This window comes from Vombatus ursinus, unplaced genomic scaffold (assembly GCF_900497805.2).
Source record: "Vombatus ursinus unplaced genomic scaffold, bare-nosed wombat genome assembly UNPS02014810.1, whole genome shotgun sequence".
Classification (NCBI taxonomy): Eukaryota; Metazoa; Chordata; class Mammalia; order Diprotodontia; family Vombatidae; genus Vombatus; species Vombatus ursinus.
Genome location: NW_020954588.1, coordinates 8,316,063 through 8,334,360, shown reverse-complemented (window position 1 = coordinate 8,334,360; position 18,298 = coordinate 8,316,063). Strand labels below are relative to the sequence as shown.

Sequence of the window (18,298 nt, the reverse complement as noted above, 5' to 3'; positions counted from 1 at the left end):
GGGTCCATGATTTTTTAATCTATTTTCTCTTTTTAATATATTTTAATAACTATTTCAATATAATTGGTTTCCTTGGTAATCCTGTATTTTTATTTTATGCATTTAAAAACATTATTCTGAGAAAGGGCCTATAGGCTTTACCTGTCTATTAAATGGATATATTACTCAAAAAAAAGTTTAGAATTCAGGTCTTAGAGAGTTCCCTGGGGGAATGGGGTAGCACTGAATGCACTAGCCCAAGGTCACATAGCCAGTGTGTGTCAGAGGAAAGATTTGAACCCAGGTCTTTCTGGTTTGAGGCTAGCTCTCTGTCTACTATGGAGAAAGAGGGAATGAAGGGAGAGACAGAAGGAAGGAGGGAAGGAAGAAAGGAAGGAAGGGAAGAATGGAGGAGGGAGAGAAAAGGAAGGAAGGAAATATTTAAGGGAATGGAGAAAAAGAAAAGAAGAAAGGAGAAAAGAAAAGAGAGACAGATTTTGCTTTGTCTTCTCAAGATTCTGCCTGTTATTTCTTATTTAGACTTTCTTGAAATGAAAATGTATTGCTATATAGTTTGAATCCTCTCTTACATTCTGTTGTGCACAAGGCAATGTTTCTTTTTTCTTTTCTTATTTTGTATTTAAGTTTATAATATTTTTCTTTTTCTTTCATTATTGTATATTTAAGTTTTAGTATTTAAGTTTAAAATAAATTAATAAAAAATAAGATCCTGCCCTTCCTTCAAAAAAGGATCATAAAGGACTATAATGTAATGACTCCCATACTTCTGATAGCTGGGTCCCAAGAACTTTTTAAAAATATTAACTAAATCCTAAAGGGTTTTCAGTCTTCTTTGGTCAAGGACCCACACAGGCCATATTCCAGATCCTTAAAGTACTTCCAGTAATGGGACTTCTATGTCTAAAAGTATAGCTAGCTTTACATTATTTTTCTACGAAAGAATGGGAACTCCTTGAGGATAGGAACTACCCTCATTTTGACTCAACAACTAGCATAACTGGTTTGTTGAATGAAGTAGAAAGTAATACATTGCTTTGAAAGATAATTGGGTTTGCCATGTATTTTTACATTGAAATGTTGTGCACCTGTTATCTTATTTTTTTCCCTTTTCTCTTCAGGGAGGAGATAATTTGGACAGAAACCCTACAAAGGCAGAGAGTGCTTGGCTTTTCCGAATCTGGTATGGTTTTGACCACAAGTATCCTTTGATTATTGTAACCTCATAAAGATCTATATAACATAAGACAACTGGGCATCATAATCACTCAAGCATGCAGCTGTTTTTTTTTTTATTTTAAACAATACCAAAAAAGCAAAAATAAACCAAAGCCATGGTTATCTGAGGAAAGAAGGAAAATTAGTTTTAAGAAAGTATTGACCGAGTGAAGAAAATGCCATAGCTGTTACTAAATGAGCCAGAGATTAAGGCAAAATCACCTATAGAATCTCTGCCTCAGTCAAAGTTTCACTGGTATATTTAAGGCACCTTAATCTTTTCTGAAGCCAGAGAATGAAATAGGATAGACCTGAAGAATTGATCGATGGGGATTGGGTTGTTTTCACCTTTGTGAAGGAACATGCTCTTGTATGTGTTTCTAAACAGCACCTACTTAATTTGGAAGCTCGTAAATCAGTATTAGAGCCCTTTCCTTAGGGAAGCATATATGCACCCAAGACAAACCTCTACCTTATCAAGAGGTCTAAGTTGTGTACTCTTGTTTTGTGGTCTGAAAAAAAAGAGGACTAAGAACTTGTATAATTCATTAAATGTTAGATCAGGACAGTGATCTTGTTTCAATACAGAATTTGGTAATGATTATCAGTCCTTTGAAAGTCTTTTTTTCTTTTAAATGTGATTTTTCTTTATCCTGGCAACAAGCATAGCTATATTAACTCTAATGCATCTTTTCATAAAATTTGAAGAACTAAGATGTTGGGGCCGAAATGTTTCACCATTGTAAGTTTCAGAAAGCTTTCCATTTTCAAGCATTGTTTAAAAAAAACAACATTCCAGTAGAAATGAATGAAATGTGCTTTTAAAAAATGAATACCGTGGGTCACTGGATGAAAAAGTCTGTCATGGGATGTTTTTAAGGAATAACCAATAATTAAGTATATTATAACTCGGTAGAAAGGGAAGAACAACCAAGAACAGCAAATGGGACATTCAAAGAATAGGTGAAGGGGTATGGAGAATGTAAAGGGTACAAAAGGTAAGTGAAATATGGGAAGAAAACAGTAGGGAGGAAAAGAAGACAAATGAGAGAAAGTGCCATAATGAATAAAAATTTGGAAACCAAGGAAGATAAAGATGGAGAAAAGCCAAAGAATAGGTTTGAAAGAAACAAGAGCACAAGAGAATGAAAATGGGAACAAGAAGAGACATTCCAGGAATCACCAAATGGACTTATGGAAGATTGAGAGCATGTAAGTTTTTTTTTCCTTGATTACAAGTTATCTGTTAACTATAGTCAGTTTTTTCCTACATTAAGGCACCTACTTTGTATGTATGTGTATGTAGATATAGATATATGCAGTTTGTAAATCTCTGTATGTATATTATGTATGTATATATATGTATATGTGTGTATATGTATGTATATGTATAAGTGTGTATGTATGTGTATATAGATATAGATATAGATATAGATATAGATATAGATATAGATATATGTAACAACTGGGGAAAATGGGGAGGGAGCCTTCATGGAAGAAGAGGCACCTGATCTGAGTATTGAAGCAAAATAAAACTTCTAGGAGGCAGAAATGGGTGGGGGAAGGTAGATTTCAGTCATGAGGAACAATTTATACAAATAAACCAAGGTCGGAGATGAAATGCCAGGTTTGGAGAATATTCCAGTTTGACTGAAACCTAGAACTCCTAAAGAGAATTCAAGTGAAATAAATAATGCCAGAAGGATGGTTTTAAGAGGGTCTTAGATATCAAGATAAAGAGCATATTTATAGAAGCAATGGGGAGTCATTAATGGTTTTTGAGTAGGGAAGTATCGGTCAGAGCTTTGTTTTAGAAAGAGTATTTTGGCAGCAGTGTAGAAAATTACTTGGGCTGGGGGTGGAGGGGCAGGGAAAGCCTAAAAGCAGAGAGATCAATTTGAAGGTTGTAATGGTGGCCCACAAAGGAGGTAATAAAGACCTGGAAGAGGTAGTGGCTTTGTGAGTAGAAAGAAGGTAGATGGTGAGAGGTGGTGTGGAAGGATAATCAACAAGATTTGATATCTGATTGGATATTGGGGTGGGAGCAATGGAGAAAGAAGAGTCAAGGATGACCCAAAGGTCACAGTTCTGGTGACTGGGATGCCAGGAGACTTTTAGAAACAGCTAAGTTTTCTGTGGCCCTCAACTCTTAGATGGAATTTCATTCAGCCCTGTTGTATGTTCTGGATTCTCTGAGGATTAATGATTTCATAGACTGTCACCAATTTTACTGAATTTCATCCTTACTAGGGAATTGTGCCCTAGGCTTGTATGAAAGCATCTGGAAGCAAAGTTGTTCCAAATTAAAAGTATTTGATTGGGAAGCCATCTCAAGCCCGGTATGTTGTAAAACATGTTGAACTTAATGTCAGATTACGACCAGGGTTCTACTACAATCTCTGATACTTATTAGTTGAATGACCTTGGGAAAGTCACCTAAACTCCCTGAGGCCCAGTTTCTTAACCTATAAAATGTCTATGAAAATATCTAAAGGACCTAAGCCTCAAGGTGAGGATCAGATGAGATATGTATATAAGGCAATTCCTAAAACTCAATTGCTATCTATCCACTATTACTATTCTTAAGAGGACAGCAAAGTGTAAATAAAATGATGGCCATAAACAAAAAATACCTGTGCTAACTTAGATGTTGCTATGAGGGACAATGTACACTTGGGGAAAAGGCATGGTATGGCACTACAGACCCTAAACAATCAAATCTGAAGGAATATTTATCACTATAGCCATGTTAGCCCTAGACCATCTTTTCTTAAAGGGACTTATAGCAACTCATTTTCTGCTGATGTAGATATCACATGGAAAACTCACGCCCACATTTTTCAGAAAGAAAAGGCAGCTGTTAGAGGTGGTTTGAACATTAGTACGCTCTTACTTCAGATTTTATGTTGGGATGAAATGAGGCACTTCCAATTCACTGAAAAAGTTAACAAAAGGGAGGCTTACTTAGCTCTAACATAATAAAGATGTACAACGAGAAAACAGTGGCACTTATCTTCCCTCTTCTCCAAATGGTCATCAGGGCAGGATATAGTCAAGAATATCATGATTCAGATGATCTTCAGAAAACCATCAAGTTGTAGGGGCGCTGACTGTACCGACATTTTATGCCCATGGGTGACCAGGAATCTGTGTCAAGGAAAAAGGAACCAATCAGGTCCCAGGATGCTTTGTCTTCTTTTAGGGAAAACTAATCTTTGTTGCAGGAAGAAAGGAAAAGGGGGTAGGCCTAACATGTTATGGGGAAACTGTAATAGATATTAGTCCTATCACAGCAACACAGAGAGAAACGAAGCCATTTGCCACAGGCCAGAGAGAAGTGCAAATTTCCGATTCTGAGCAGTAACGCTAAATTCAGATGACTTCATTGATTTTGTCTTACCTTTCCCAAAAGATTTAATTTGCACATGACTTTTGACAGACTCACAAAATTAAAGCAGAATTACATCCTACATAGTAATATCTCTCCCTTCCAATCTGGGGGTGATTTTTCCTTCAGTCCAGTCATTTCCAGAAATTGCAGCACTGCCATTTTTGTGCAGATGTAGATTCATTTAAATATGGTTTTTGCATCGTATGCTTAAAATGTATGTCTGGAGAATAACTACCCAACCAATTTTCTGTTCTGTGGGCTCTGTTTGTAGCCACAAAGTGATCCTCTGCTATGTGCCATTAAAGAAGCCTCCTTTCTTTGAAAGACAGATGGTCCACTTGGACTTCCCTTTCTTCTGCTGCCCTTCTACAGTACATTGTGGGCCTTTGTTGATAAATTTGTAGATTTATTTATATTTTATTAAACCATAATTTTTATATGCTACAAATTATACCAATCCAACAGGCATTTATTAAGCATTTACCGGGGGCAAGGCACCATGCTAGGTACTAGGGACCCAAAGACAAAACATAAATCAGTCTCTTTTCTCAAGAAGTTTACATTCTAGTAAGCTCTAGTAAGTTTTGACAGCAGAAAATGTTTCATTTTAATTTTAATGGCCCTAACATCTAGCATAATTCCTGGTACACAGTAGGTTTTTAATAAATGTTTGTTGAATTGAAATGAGTCCTTGTGGGGACAGACACAAAATATAAATACATATGTGTATATGTTTGTGTATGTGTGTGTATCTATAGGCATATACATATATATGTGCATATGACAATTTAAGGAGAAAAAAAGCAATACCAACTAAGAAATTAAGCTTAGAAGGAAGTTAGGAATTCTAACCTTCTACCTTATATCCACGCCCCAGAAAAAAAACTGCCTACAGTCAAACACCTAAAATTGGATTTTACCGTTGATAATTATATCTCTTAAAGCAATAATGCACAACTATATGTTCTTCTTTAAGAGATATTTATTTCTCTTTAGTTTCACAAAATCATTATTATAGCAATCTATCACAATTATGTCATGAGCTTACATAGTTTTTTTTTTTCTCAATCACTAAATCTTTTTCATTTGTCCTCACAGTTTTCTCAGAGAAAATAGGAACAGGACTACATGTTCCCATTTTTCAGCTTGGAAAAGTGAGATAGAATGAAATGATCTGCTTAGGATGACAGAGCATCTTTGCCGGGACTGGAAATCAGGCCACATTATACATAAACAAGTGATCAGCCTGCTAGATTCCCAAAAGGTTTTCTCCCTTTCAGTCATTCCAAATTATTTCTCTTATTTAAACATTTGTGTATATTAGTAGCACAAGATAAGAATGACCTTTTCAAAAAGAGAAAGTCTAATTTAGTTCCTCAAACAACTCATTGATTCATTCAGAAGTCAACAAAGAGATACAGCATTTATCTTTCTGCAACCAATGGGTAAAGAAAGTTTCAAGTTAACCATGGATTGGCAAGTTAACAAACTACCAAGATCAAACAAATGTCACTTCATGGATGGAGACATACATTCATCTTTCCATCACTTGGTTGGAATAGAGCCACAAGGGTTTTATTTGATGCTTCTGATATCTCTACATCTATTTCATGAGTTTGAAGTTGTAACCATTATACGTAATGGGAAGGAAGGTATACGGGAGTGTAAGCCTATGATTTCATAACTAAAGGGCACCCCAAAGTGGAAGTTCCCTCTCCTAATGCACATGGGCAACTCATCTATAACACAGATTTACAAAATTGCCTGGGATACTGAAAGGTTAAGCAAATTTCTCAGAGACACATAGATACTGTGTATCAGAGGCAAGATTGGCATCCACATCTTCCTGATTCTAAAGCTAGCCATCTATCCCCTCTACCACATTGTCTCTTCAATCTTTGATTCATGTTCTTATTTATCTTTTGATCAGATTTATCTTAATCTGAAAGAGTCACATTAAGATCCACAATAAGTATTGTGTTGTCTGGGTCTCCATGTATTTAAATTAGTTTTTCCATTAGTACTTATATGCTATGTCATTCATTGAATATACATTAATTGATATTATTTTATTGTCTATAGGGCCTTAAAACAATAATTTGGTTCTCTTGCTTATCTCTTTTTATCATGTCTGATTTTACCATTACCTTGTCTAAGATAATGATTGCAATCCCTACTGTTTTAGGTTCACCTGAGGCATAATCAATCCTATTTTAGCCCTTCATCTTAATTCTATGTGACTAATTATGTTTCAAGTGGGTTTCTCATAAATGACATATTGTTAGCTTACACTTTCCAAGTCATTTCTCTCCTTCCTCCATTTAAGGGGTGAACCAATGCCATTTACCTTCATGATTGTGATATTAGGTGTATTTTCTTACAATATAACCTATAATAATGATTTCTTTTATGCCAACCACTCCTTCTCCTTTAACAAGGAAAAATAGGACGAAAGAAAGGAATTGGGATAAATAGTAATTATGATAAGAATGACACATTACCTCTAAATTTTAATCACTGTATTTATATTGTGCCTTGAGGTTTGCAAAGCATTTGTATTTATTATCTCATTTGATCTATAAAGGAATGAAGTTGACAACAACAAATATTCAAATTAAGCAAACATTTATACATGCTTACTATGTGCATGATAGTGTGCCTGGTGCTTGTGGCTTATCTTTGTAAATGGAGAGAGGCTTATATTATAATGTAAATCTACACAAAGATTCAAGTGAGGGTGAAATTAGTACAGAAGGGCCATCTGGACAAAGTACTAGAAGAAATCAGAGGGACAGATCACTTTAATGGGAGTTGGGGCAGGGTTGGGGGAAAAGGTGCTGTGACGGAATGGAGGGAAGGAATTAGGCATAGCTGATAGGTACCACTGTCAAAGAGCATTCTGAACACTGTGAAATCCCACACAAATGAATGCCTTGCTGTTCCACCTTTCTCTACTGGAGATCAGTGTAAATTGTGTAATTAACACTGAACAACAGGCTCCATTTTCATTTCTTTCCTTGGGGGCTCAATGTAAATGAATGCTACCACTTGTGATTTGGTTTGAATAACTGACTATTACAATTAAAAGGGATCTCAACTAGCCCAACCCATACCTGAATAAGAATCCTCTTACATCATACACAACAAGTAGCTATCTTACCTATGCTTAAAGATATCCAGTGAGAGGAAAGTCATTACTCACCTGAGGCAGAATGTAAAAAAAAAAAAAAAAAAAAAGGAGGGAGAAAAGTGTACTAACATCATAAATCTCAGGGAAACATCCATGTCCAATGCTATTACTTTTGATGGGCTCAAATCTGAGGTCTAACAATTTGATTTGTGACTTGGACCTTAGACTTTCTGAGCCTCAGTTTCCATATCTGTAAAATAGGGATAATAATATTCACATTTAATCCAAGTAGTGTTATGAGAAAAGCACTTTTTAAACCCCCAAAGTACTATATCAATGTGAGTTATTGTCATTCATATTTATAATATGGGATGGCCTATGTTTCTTCTGGCACCAACTTAATAATTTGTTCATGAGAGCTTTCACTGGTATCTCCTCACGAGTTGTTGCACAAGATCATGGGACCATAAAATTCAGAGCTAGAAGTGACCTTAGAGGTCACTGAGTCTACCTCTTCATTTTATAGATGAGTAAACTGAGGCCCAGAAAGCTTAGTTTCAGTTTTGCCATTTGTTCTCTTGGGGAGGTTGTCTTTATTTCATTTGTTTTTTACTGTACCAGTGAGTAGGGGGAGAAGTGATAGGTGGTGACCTGTGACTTTTATACATAGAAAGGTTTGACAGACTCAAAAAAATTGGAACCGTTGGAGTAAACTGGTGTTTCCCAGCTTGGCTGCATGTGCACTCTATGGAATACTTCAGTCCATAGAATATTAGTGTTGGAGTGAGATGTGGGATTAAGGTAGAAGATCAGGGGAAAAATGGAAAATGGGAAAATATCCTGAGAGGAAAGAAAATGTTTAGCAAATGAGATAGAGCATTTTAAATTGTGACATTTGTCAAAGGGGATTTAAAGAAGAAACAATTGGGGAATTGAGGTATTTTCCATGTCAGAATGGCATTCTCTTTCTGTCACTGTACCATTATCTACTTTAAGGAAGTAAGAAAGGTTAAGTTCTTAAGTGTCATTTTTATAGAAATATTTTATTAGAGTTTTGTTTAAACAATGTTTCCACTTCCCAATGGCACTCCCCCATCCCCCAACCTTCCCTCGTAACAAAGAATTATAGCTAAGGAATAAATCAACATACCACCCATATCTTACAATTCATACCTCATCGCAGGCTGCCATGACATACAGGAGATCTGTTTCCCCATCACCTCCAGTTCTCTGAAGTCAAGGTTAGTCATTAGATTGATCAGAAGTCTGATGTCTTTCAATGTTAATTTCCTTTATATTATTGTGGTCCATGCGTAAATTGTTTTCTTAGTTCTGTTTACTCTACTTTATAACAACTCTAATATATTAGCCTTCTCAAGTTTCTCTGAATTCTTCATATTTATAATTTCTGTTAGTTCAATATTAATCTATTACATCCATAGGCAGCTATGTGTCGCAGTGGATAGTGTGCCAGGCCTGGAGTCAGGAAGATCTGAGTTCAAATCTGACCTCATTTACTAGCTGTGTGACCCTGGGCAAGTTACTTAACCCTGTTTGCCTCAGTTTCCTTAACTGTAAAATGAGCTGGAAAAGTAAATCACAAACCATTCCAGTATCTTTGCCGAGAAAACACCAAAGGGGTTCACGAAAAGTCAGATATGACTGAAACGAGTGAACAACAACATCACAGTTTGTTCAGCTGTATCTCATTTGATGGGCATCCATTTCACTTTCAGTTCTCTGTTACCACAAAAAAAGCATTGCTATAAACATTGTTTTACATATGCATTTCCTTCTCTGTTTGACTTTCTTGAGATATGTACACAGTAGTGATAGAGCAAAAGGAAAAGCAATTTAATAACTTTTCTAGTATAGTTATAGATTGTTTTCTAGAATGCTTTAATCAATCCACAATTCCACCTGCATTAATGTATTTGTCTTCCCATAGACTCTCAAATGAGAGAATATTTATAAAGTGCTTTTCATGGTGCCTGGCACATAGTAGATGCTTAATAAATATGTGTTCCCTTCCTCCCCTTCCTTCCTCAAATGATTACCATTTTCTTTAAGTGTCTTTCCAGAAAAGTTTAAGGATAATCTTTTTTTAAGAAACAAATGCCATCCAGCCTTGAGCAGAAAAGGAGAAAAGAGAAGGCCAGGCAGTCAGAAGTGAGGCACCCAGGTGAATATGGAGTGAAAGTGACTCCTCCTAGCATAGCCATTCTGGTTTTAATTCATGCAGAGGCAACAGCTTTGTATGTAAATGAGGATCATAAAACTCATTATTGCTCAATTAATGGGTTCTACCCTCATAAATTTATCCAACTAGATTTACTTTAAAATTTTAGAATTAAGTTTGTTTTTCTGCCTCCTAAAATGTTCAGGCTTAAATAATCAATAGAGGTTCCCAGTCCCCCCAGCATTGAGCTACTCAACTTATTCCTTCAACAGACATTCATTAAACACCGACCACATAAAATACATTGTTCTAGGTAGTTCCAAAAGCCAATAGTTTCCACAGTGCAGCGAGAAAAACCCTGTACTGGTGATCAGGAAACCTGAGTTCTAGAGTCATTTCTAATGAGTAATGTTACATGGGCAAATCACTGAATACCACAGGACCTCAGTTTCCTAAGTTCTAAAATGACAAGGTAAGATTAGAAGATTTATATCCTAGAATTCCACTATAAAGGATTATTGTAATTATTATTCCTTCAGTCTCACCTATATCAATGGGGTTCATATAGAAATGGTCCTGAGACAAGTCCCTGTCTCTTATTCTATTATCATATATTATATCTCTCTTTTATATTTATGGAATAGAAAAATAAACAGAATTAGCATGCATTAAGCACCTACTTATGCCAGGTATTATGCCAAGCACTTTACAAATATTATCTCATTTGATCCTCACAACAATCCTGAAAAGTAAGTGCTATTATTATCCTCATCTTACAGTTGAGGAAACTGAGGCAGAGGTAAAGTGACTTGCCCAGGGTCATACAACTAGTAAGTGGCTAAAGTCAAATTTCAACTCAGGTCTTCCTAACTCCGGGCTCAATGCTCTATCCATTGTGCCACCTAGCTGCCTCCATTTAATGTTATTAAACAAATGAATAAAATAACTTCTGTAGCTGAATAAAAGTTTTGGGATATGAGCTCGTTTTCTGTAGGTTCATTGAAAGCATTATTGTAAACTCTAATAGCAGATAGACAACTGGGATAATGTGTATCTCATTCTAGCCCTGCATTATTTTGACCCCCTCCGTTAAGTTTTATATTTTGAAAGCTTCATTATCAGCAGCAAGGTGATGAGATGGACCGAGTGCAGGACCGGGAGTAGGGAACACCTGAGTGAGTGTCCTCAGACACTTACTAGCTTATGTGACCTTAAATAAGTCACTTAATTTCTGTCTGCCTCAGTTTCCTCATTTGAAAAACTGATCTCTCAAGGGGGCTGTGAGGCTCAAATGTGACAGTATTTATAAAGAGCCTTGCTAACCTTAAAGCACAACATGAGTGCTATCTGTTTTTATTATGATCGTTATTCCATGTAGCTTGAAAAATTTGAGTATTTGGCATAGCAGCAACTATTAAAAACTATATTCTTAAGGTTTTATGGATCAGCAATACTCAATCTGGTCAATTGTGGGCAACAGTTCCATCTATAACAGTGGTCCCCTTCCAATAAAATTTATTTGTCGTGGGTTCTCCAACATATTTTGAGACCTATATTTATAGGATGAGGATTTGTCATCTACCAGTCCTTGGAAAGTGCTGAGCTCCTGGTGTACATATTTCTAGCCAATGGATCATACCTTGTTAAATATTCAGTAGGTGCTAAACTTGTATTGCCTTCAGGGATGTTTATGCACAATTCCATTTCCTGGAAGAATGTATATTGATCCCAAGTCCAGGCACCTTAAAGGTAGCCCTTCAATGATTTCTTGTGGTGGTGATCTAGTCCTGAATAACCAGCATAAACCCTTCTGTTTCCACACATAAATTTGCCTAACTCAGCCATTCGTTTGGTATTTCTCTGTCAACAGATTGTTGATTGAGTTCACAAGCATGTCACCAATGGAAGGCTTTTTGTTTCTGTTCTTTGATCCTTAATCGTTGCTGTTGCTGCTGCTATTTTGCTTTTATAACTCAGATAAATCTGTACATCATCAGAGGTGTCAAACATACTGCAAGTTGCATTGTGGCCTGCAACACTTCCCGGTGCATCCCAGGAACCAGATTAAAATATAATTGGAAAATATTTAGCAAGATAAATAAAAAGACAAGAGGCCATAGAGAATGTTAATATGTGGTTCTCTAAGTCAATATGTGGCCAACAGAGATCCTTATGTATGGTTTGGTGTCCCCCTCCCCCACCATCCCATTTCTATCTGAGTTTGACATCATTGCTGTACATCATTATGGCACACCTAGAATTCTGAGTTCAGTTCTGGGCACCACCATTTTGGAAGATTGTTGATAAATGGGAGCAACCAGAATAGTTAAGGACCTTGTGTCCAGGCCTTATGAAGATTGGTGCAAGTTGCTAAGGAAGTTTAGGCTGAAGAAGGAAGCAGGCAACAGGAAAGTAGAATTCAAGTTCTTGAAAAATCATCATATGGAAAAAGCTTTAGACCTGTTCTGCTTGGAGCTTGGTCAGACATCAAAGATGCCAAAGTCATCCACTGCATCCCAGCCCATCACCGGTCATCTTGATTTTTGTCTTGCCACTAGACTTCGATGACTCGGGAAGAGAGAGTGAGGCTGATGACTTCGTGCAACTCTGCCTCATTTCAATCCACTTCACTCTCAAGATAAGACATCACCCTGTGATGTCACTGGTCCTCTTGGAAAACGAAGAAAGAATAACAACAGCTTGTCCCAAGAAAGGGCAAACCTTGCTTCTATGTCAAGGGATGGCAGTAGGGGAAATACTTTGCATAAATAGAGCTATTGAAACGTAGAATTAGTTGACTAAGGAATTAGTGAGAGACTTAGCATTGGTGGTTCATTGGCTCATAGAAATAAGGTTGGAAGGAACCTATTAAGGCTAACTAACCCCCTTCTTTTACAGATGAGGAAATTGAGGCCAAGGGAGTTCTTCAAGAAAGCTTAGATGACCCTTATCACATATATCCTAATGGATTATTTCGGAAGTGTGGGGATGGGTTGGATTAAATGGTTACGAAAGTCACTTCCAGCACTAAAATTCATCCGTGATCTCACTGTTTATTAGCCAGACACCAATGTGAAAATTATATGCCCTCATGAATCATGTGTCTGCAATATGAATAAGTCATCACTCAATGATCCTCGAGTATTTTTAGTAAGATCAACATGAAAAAAATTGTAGCTAAATTCTAGCTGTAAAATTGAGAATGAGAAAATTTCTTTTAAAAAATTTTTGTCAAAATATACTCTCAATGCTTCAATCTCCAATCTTATCAATTTAGATATTGAAATATTACATATATATACACATGTGTTTATATATGCTATATATAAACACATGCTATATTAAGCACATAAGCATCATATATTAAGCAGCTACTATGTGCCAGGCACTGTGTTAGGCTTGGGGATATAAAAACAAAGAAGGAAACAATCTGTACTCTAAAAAGCTTACGTTCCCTCAGGGAACAACACGTACATATATAAATACATACCAAAGAAATAGAGAGAATAAGAACAAAATAAACACACAGTGCCAAAGATAAGTTATTTAATATGAGGGAAGGCACAAGCAGCTGGAGGGGAGAGGGGATCAGGAAGGGCTTCACGTAGAAGGGGACGCCTAAGCTGCATCTTGAAGGAAGAGAAGGATACTATGAGGACAAGATGAAGAAGGAGTGAATTTCACACATGGGGCAAAGCCATGATTCAAACCCAAGACCTTCAGCTCCAAATCCAGTATTAATGGCATTGTAGTACACAGCCTTTCCCTTGGATGGCAATCTAAAAAGTATGAATTTATTCCATAGGCAATAGAAATATATTTACATTTTTACAACAGTGGAATGATAGGATGAGATCTCTCCTTAAGGACTAAAATTGGGGGATAGATATACCTTGATACCTTGAGCAGCTAGGGAGACTCAACTTCCTGAGTTCAAATCCGGCCTCAAACACTCATTAGCTGTGTGACCCTGGGCAAGTCACTTGACCGTGTTTGTCTTGATTTCCTCATCTGTAAAATGGGCTGGAGAAGGAAAGGCAAATGATTCCAAAATGGGATCATGGAGAGAATGAAATGACTGAACAACAATATACCTTGATACGCTTTTTTTAAGGAAGAAAAATAGATCACCCCATGCTCTGCCTATGCCTACTCTCCCCTCTGTGATCCTCTCCACCTCTCAGAATTAAGAATGTTTTTAGCAATCCTTTACTCCACATGGTGGAAATTTTCTCCAAAGAGCCATATTGATTGACTGATTATATTGCAATATTATGTTGTTGGGAAATGTCTTCTTTTGACATGGCAAATGAATACAAGTACCATTTTTTAACTCATTTCCAAAACACGATAGATCTCATGAAATACCTGCCACTGACAAGATGAGAATTGGCTTTGAGTTCCTTAGTTTCTTCATTTACTTTAACCACCATCATGTATAGTTGTATTTTTTCTGTGTATTATGTTCCTATTAAATGAGATAGCCATAACAATAGAGGTTAACTTTAAGCAATTCTGACATGAAAATCTGGATTTCAGAGGATTCTTGCAGATTGCATTATCTATTATGTTTCTGGAGTATTAGAACCTGAAAGGATCCATGAGATCAACTACTCCAAACTATTCATTTTATGTTATAAGGAAACTGAGACCCATAGAGGTAAACTGACTTGCCCAAGATCTCCCAGGTAATAAATAATAAAAATGGGGTTTGAACTGATGTCTTCAGATTTTAAATCAAATCTTCTTTCCAGTATGCATATATACAAGAGGGTGATTTATAAAACAATTCGAAATAGAACTGTTTTAACCATCAAACACCCACCATGCATTCAATATATGATTAAATTTACCCCCAAAAAAATCTCTGTACAAAAAGTTTTTTTTAATAAAAATGTTGTATAAAGTAGAGTTCACCTATAAGTATCATTGTCTTGTCAGTTTCATTAAATGTCACAGGATGATAGATAATAGATTCAAAATTTTAAAGGACCTTAGAGATCATTTAGTCCAACCCCTTCACTTTGAAGATGGAAAAACTGAATCCTGGAAAAGGGACTATCCCACAGTCATGAAGGTTGCAGTAGGCAAAGACAATATTTGAATAAGAATCCTCTGACCCCAAATCCCAAGGTTTTTTTTCTCCTGTGCAATGCTTCCTATTAAAAGAAAGGCCAAGATTTGAACTGGGTCTCTTAATTCCAAGGTTTGCCATCTCTTCTCTCTACCATATCTTCCTATCTGATGCTCAGGATGGCATCAAATGGCCCTATGCCCTGGGATATTGTGTATTTCTGCATCACATGGCCCTATATCCTGGGATATTATGTATTTCTCCTAAAATACTTTGAGACTCATATTACATTATGGTGTGTTGGGATAGACCCTGTATCCAGTCATGCAGGGGTAAAATCTAATGTGTAACTTTAGTAATAATCATCTATGTTAGCATTGTCCCAAGCAGTTTCAGCGACTCCTGTGTCTATCCATCCAATAACAACATGTTCTGTGGTTCCTTTGATTGCCCTTTGTCATCTACATCATATTTCATCTCTACCGATTAACCAAGATGTCTCTTACTATGTGCTTACAATAATTTTTAATGACAGCCTCCCTACCCTCTATCATGGCCACATACTCCTCAGTCTCTCTAAATAAACATTTTCCCTCAGCCATAAATTAGTCATCATTTTGTCTTGAGGAAACTGATACCAGGAGGCTCTGTGCATTTCATTTTGGTTCCTAAGTCCTGAACTGATGTTTGATCACTTTGCTTTTCTGCTGAGTTATATCATAGTTTTGCTGGTGACTGATGTGAACTGCAGTCTAACTTGATAGAGAAATACTGTAATTCTTCAGTTTTATGAGAATACATTATATGTAATTATGCATTTTATGCTATTTCTCTTCTGCCTTCTTTGTTAGAGAGAGGTACTCTACAACCTATCAGTTGTACCTTTCTGGTGATATTTATGATGTTTGTTCATGCTATTGGGGGAGCACCATTTTAAAATTTTATAAAATCAAATGAGTGTTAAATCTGGGACCAAGCAGCTACTAAATAGCCATAATTTTCTTGTTGACATTGAGGACAGTTGCTAATATTTTTCCACACATGTAAACTAAATGTGTCCTTTAGCTTCTTTTTAATTACTGATGCATTGCAGGAATATACTCCCTTTCAGATAGAGGAAGCCTAGATCCTCAGAGATGACCAACTTCTGTTTTCATTTTGCCTTGGGATCTCCAGCTTCTCTGGATTGGATAGAGTTATATTAGAAATATATTATATTTTAAAAAGAAATATGTTATATTTATAAAAAGACACAGAGGATTATGTTTCTGCCATTTATTTCTAGAACATGCTGGGTGATTAAGGGCTTTAAAGCGAAGATGATGAATCTTCCATGCTTTTTTTTTTCGTTATTATATTCAGTAAAATGTAAGTTTCTTCAAGGTAGGGACTATTTTTGTTTTTATTTTATAGCCCTAGAACCCAGCACAGTCTCTGGCACCTAACAGGGTGTTTAATGCATGCTTGGTGAGTGAGTGAATCAGTAAATCAATGAATTATTAGCTGTTGGCTCAGATACCTAAGAGCAAGACAGGATGTCAGCAAACCCTAAGTTTGAGATCAATTGATAACTTGGTGTGGTCTTAGGACGCCTGTAAGTGGTCTTCATGAATAAAAATGAAGACACTTTTTACCTACCTTGAGAAATGATTTGAAGGGGAAGTGAATGATTACAGAATGAATCCACCTAAGAATGCCAAAGATTTTCTTTGAGACTGGTCTCCATTTACCTTGAGTGATCCAGGGATATAATTGTTAGAGTAAACTAAATCTCATCAGAAGGCAAGGCATTCTTGTGGCCTCCAGTTCTCCTAGAGACAGCTATGTTATCAGGCCTTACTTACTTTGACACTTTGAGGAATCTATAGTTTCAGTAGTCTGGGTTTTTCTTTCAAGATGGCAGCCCAACTATGCCTTCTCATCTTTCCCTTTCTCTCTCCAACCACCTGACACAAATCAGGATTCCCTAGTATTCCTTCAAATCCTTTTTTCTCCACTGTTTTTTAACACTGATATCCTTCTTATGCCTTTTTAGGACACTTCATTCTCCTTGATCATCTGGAGAGTAAAGAGCGTCTCTCAAACCCCTTTCCCATCCTCATCAGGGAAACTAGCTTCTCATAGCCACTTGGATGTGGATTACAGGCAAACATTACTCACTCTACATGAGTCAGTGCCAAGTTTTCTCTGCTCCCCACATGTGCTGCTAATAAGTGCAGTACTTCTCCTTATCTTACCAAAAATCTTCCCTAGTAGATCCACTCAGTGCCTCTGTTTCTTTTAGTATTTCAGGATTGCCAGTGTAGCACTCAGGCTATCTATCCATTGGCTCTCAATCATGCTGTGTGACCAGCCCACCCCCATTTCTGCCCAGGTAACTTCTCAAAGACACCTTTTTCAATACCTTACTCATCTAAATCACTGTTGAAAACTCAGCAACCTGCTCCAACCCACAGTAGTGGCAATCCATTACTCTTCTAGTACGTCTGTGATTTTGAGCCTTCCAAGATAGTGATTTTCTATGATTTATAAGTATATGGCATCCCTGGAAGGATATTGGTGTCAAACACCCAAACTTCTGCAACAGCAAGCTGTATGTGGTGATTGAAAGCCTTGTACACTTTCCCAACTTAGTCTCCATCGTAAGGATTTCTAGCAGAGAATGAAGTGAATCTAACAAAAGGCATCAAGATTATAATTCGCTTGGAAAGAAAAGGAGCCATACAAATAGTCCTCCCTTCTTTCTTTCATTTGCAGAGCAGAAAGTGTGTCCTAAGAGTCTGACACACTATCTTGGTGGTTCTCCACTTGCCAAGGTCAACTGACAATGTGACATTATACACATCAGAGAAGCAGAAAAGGGGAGCTAACCTACTGCCCATATTCACCATGACATGTGACCACTTTCTTGAAATGTTGTACAGGAAATCTATAGTTATCCAACCCTGAATTTCAGCCACTGATTCCTTGGTATTCCTTGTGGCCCCCAACTATAGCCTAATAGAATCATTTATCAAGAGTGCCATCTCTCTGTTCTGTGGTATCAGCCAGTCCTCTCAGCAGATAGTAACCATGGTTTGGTACTGCATAAGATCATAGGGCATTACAGCTGCAAAGGACCTTAACAACCATTTAGTCCAACCATTTCTTTTTTACAGATTAGGAAATTAAGGCCCAGAGGGATTAACCTGAATAAAAAGTAGAGACAAGCTTTGGACCTTGTTTATCCAAATACTATTCCAGTATTTTTTCCATTTGACACACTGACTCCTCTAGGATAACAGGGAAACCTGCTATGATTTCTTTTCT

At 36.8% G+C, this 18,298-nt stretch overlaps 1 protein-coding gene across 2 annotated transcripts in view; it reads left to right on the top strand.

The window, feature by feature from the left end:
• Positions 1-18,298, top strand: part of SLC9A9 (solute carrier family 9 member A9) — a 736,009-nt gene that overhangs the window by 576,877 nt on the left and 140,834 nt on the right. For both annotated transcript variants that reach the window (XM_027875882.1, XM_027875883.1), the window contains one exon: positions 1,119-1,198. In XM_027875882.1, coding sequence (XP_027731683.1) covers positions 1,119-1,198 — 80 coding nt within the window. The remainder of the gene's footprint in view (positions 1-1,118; positions 1,199-18,298) is intronic.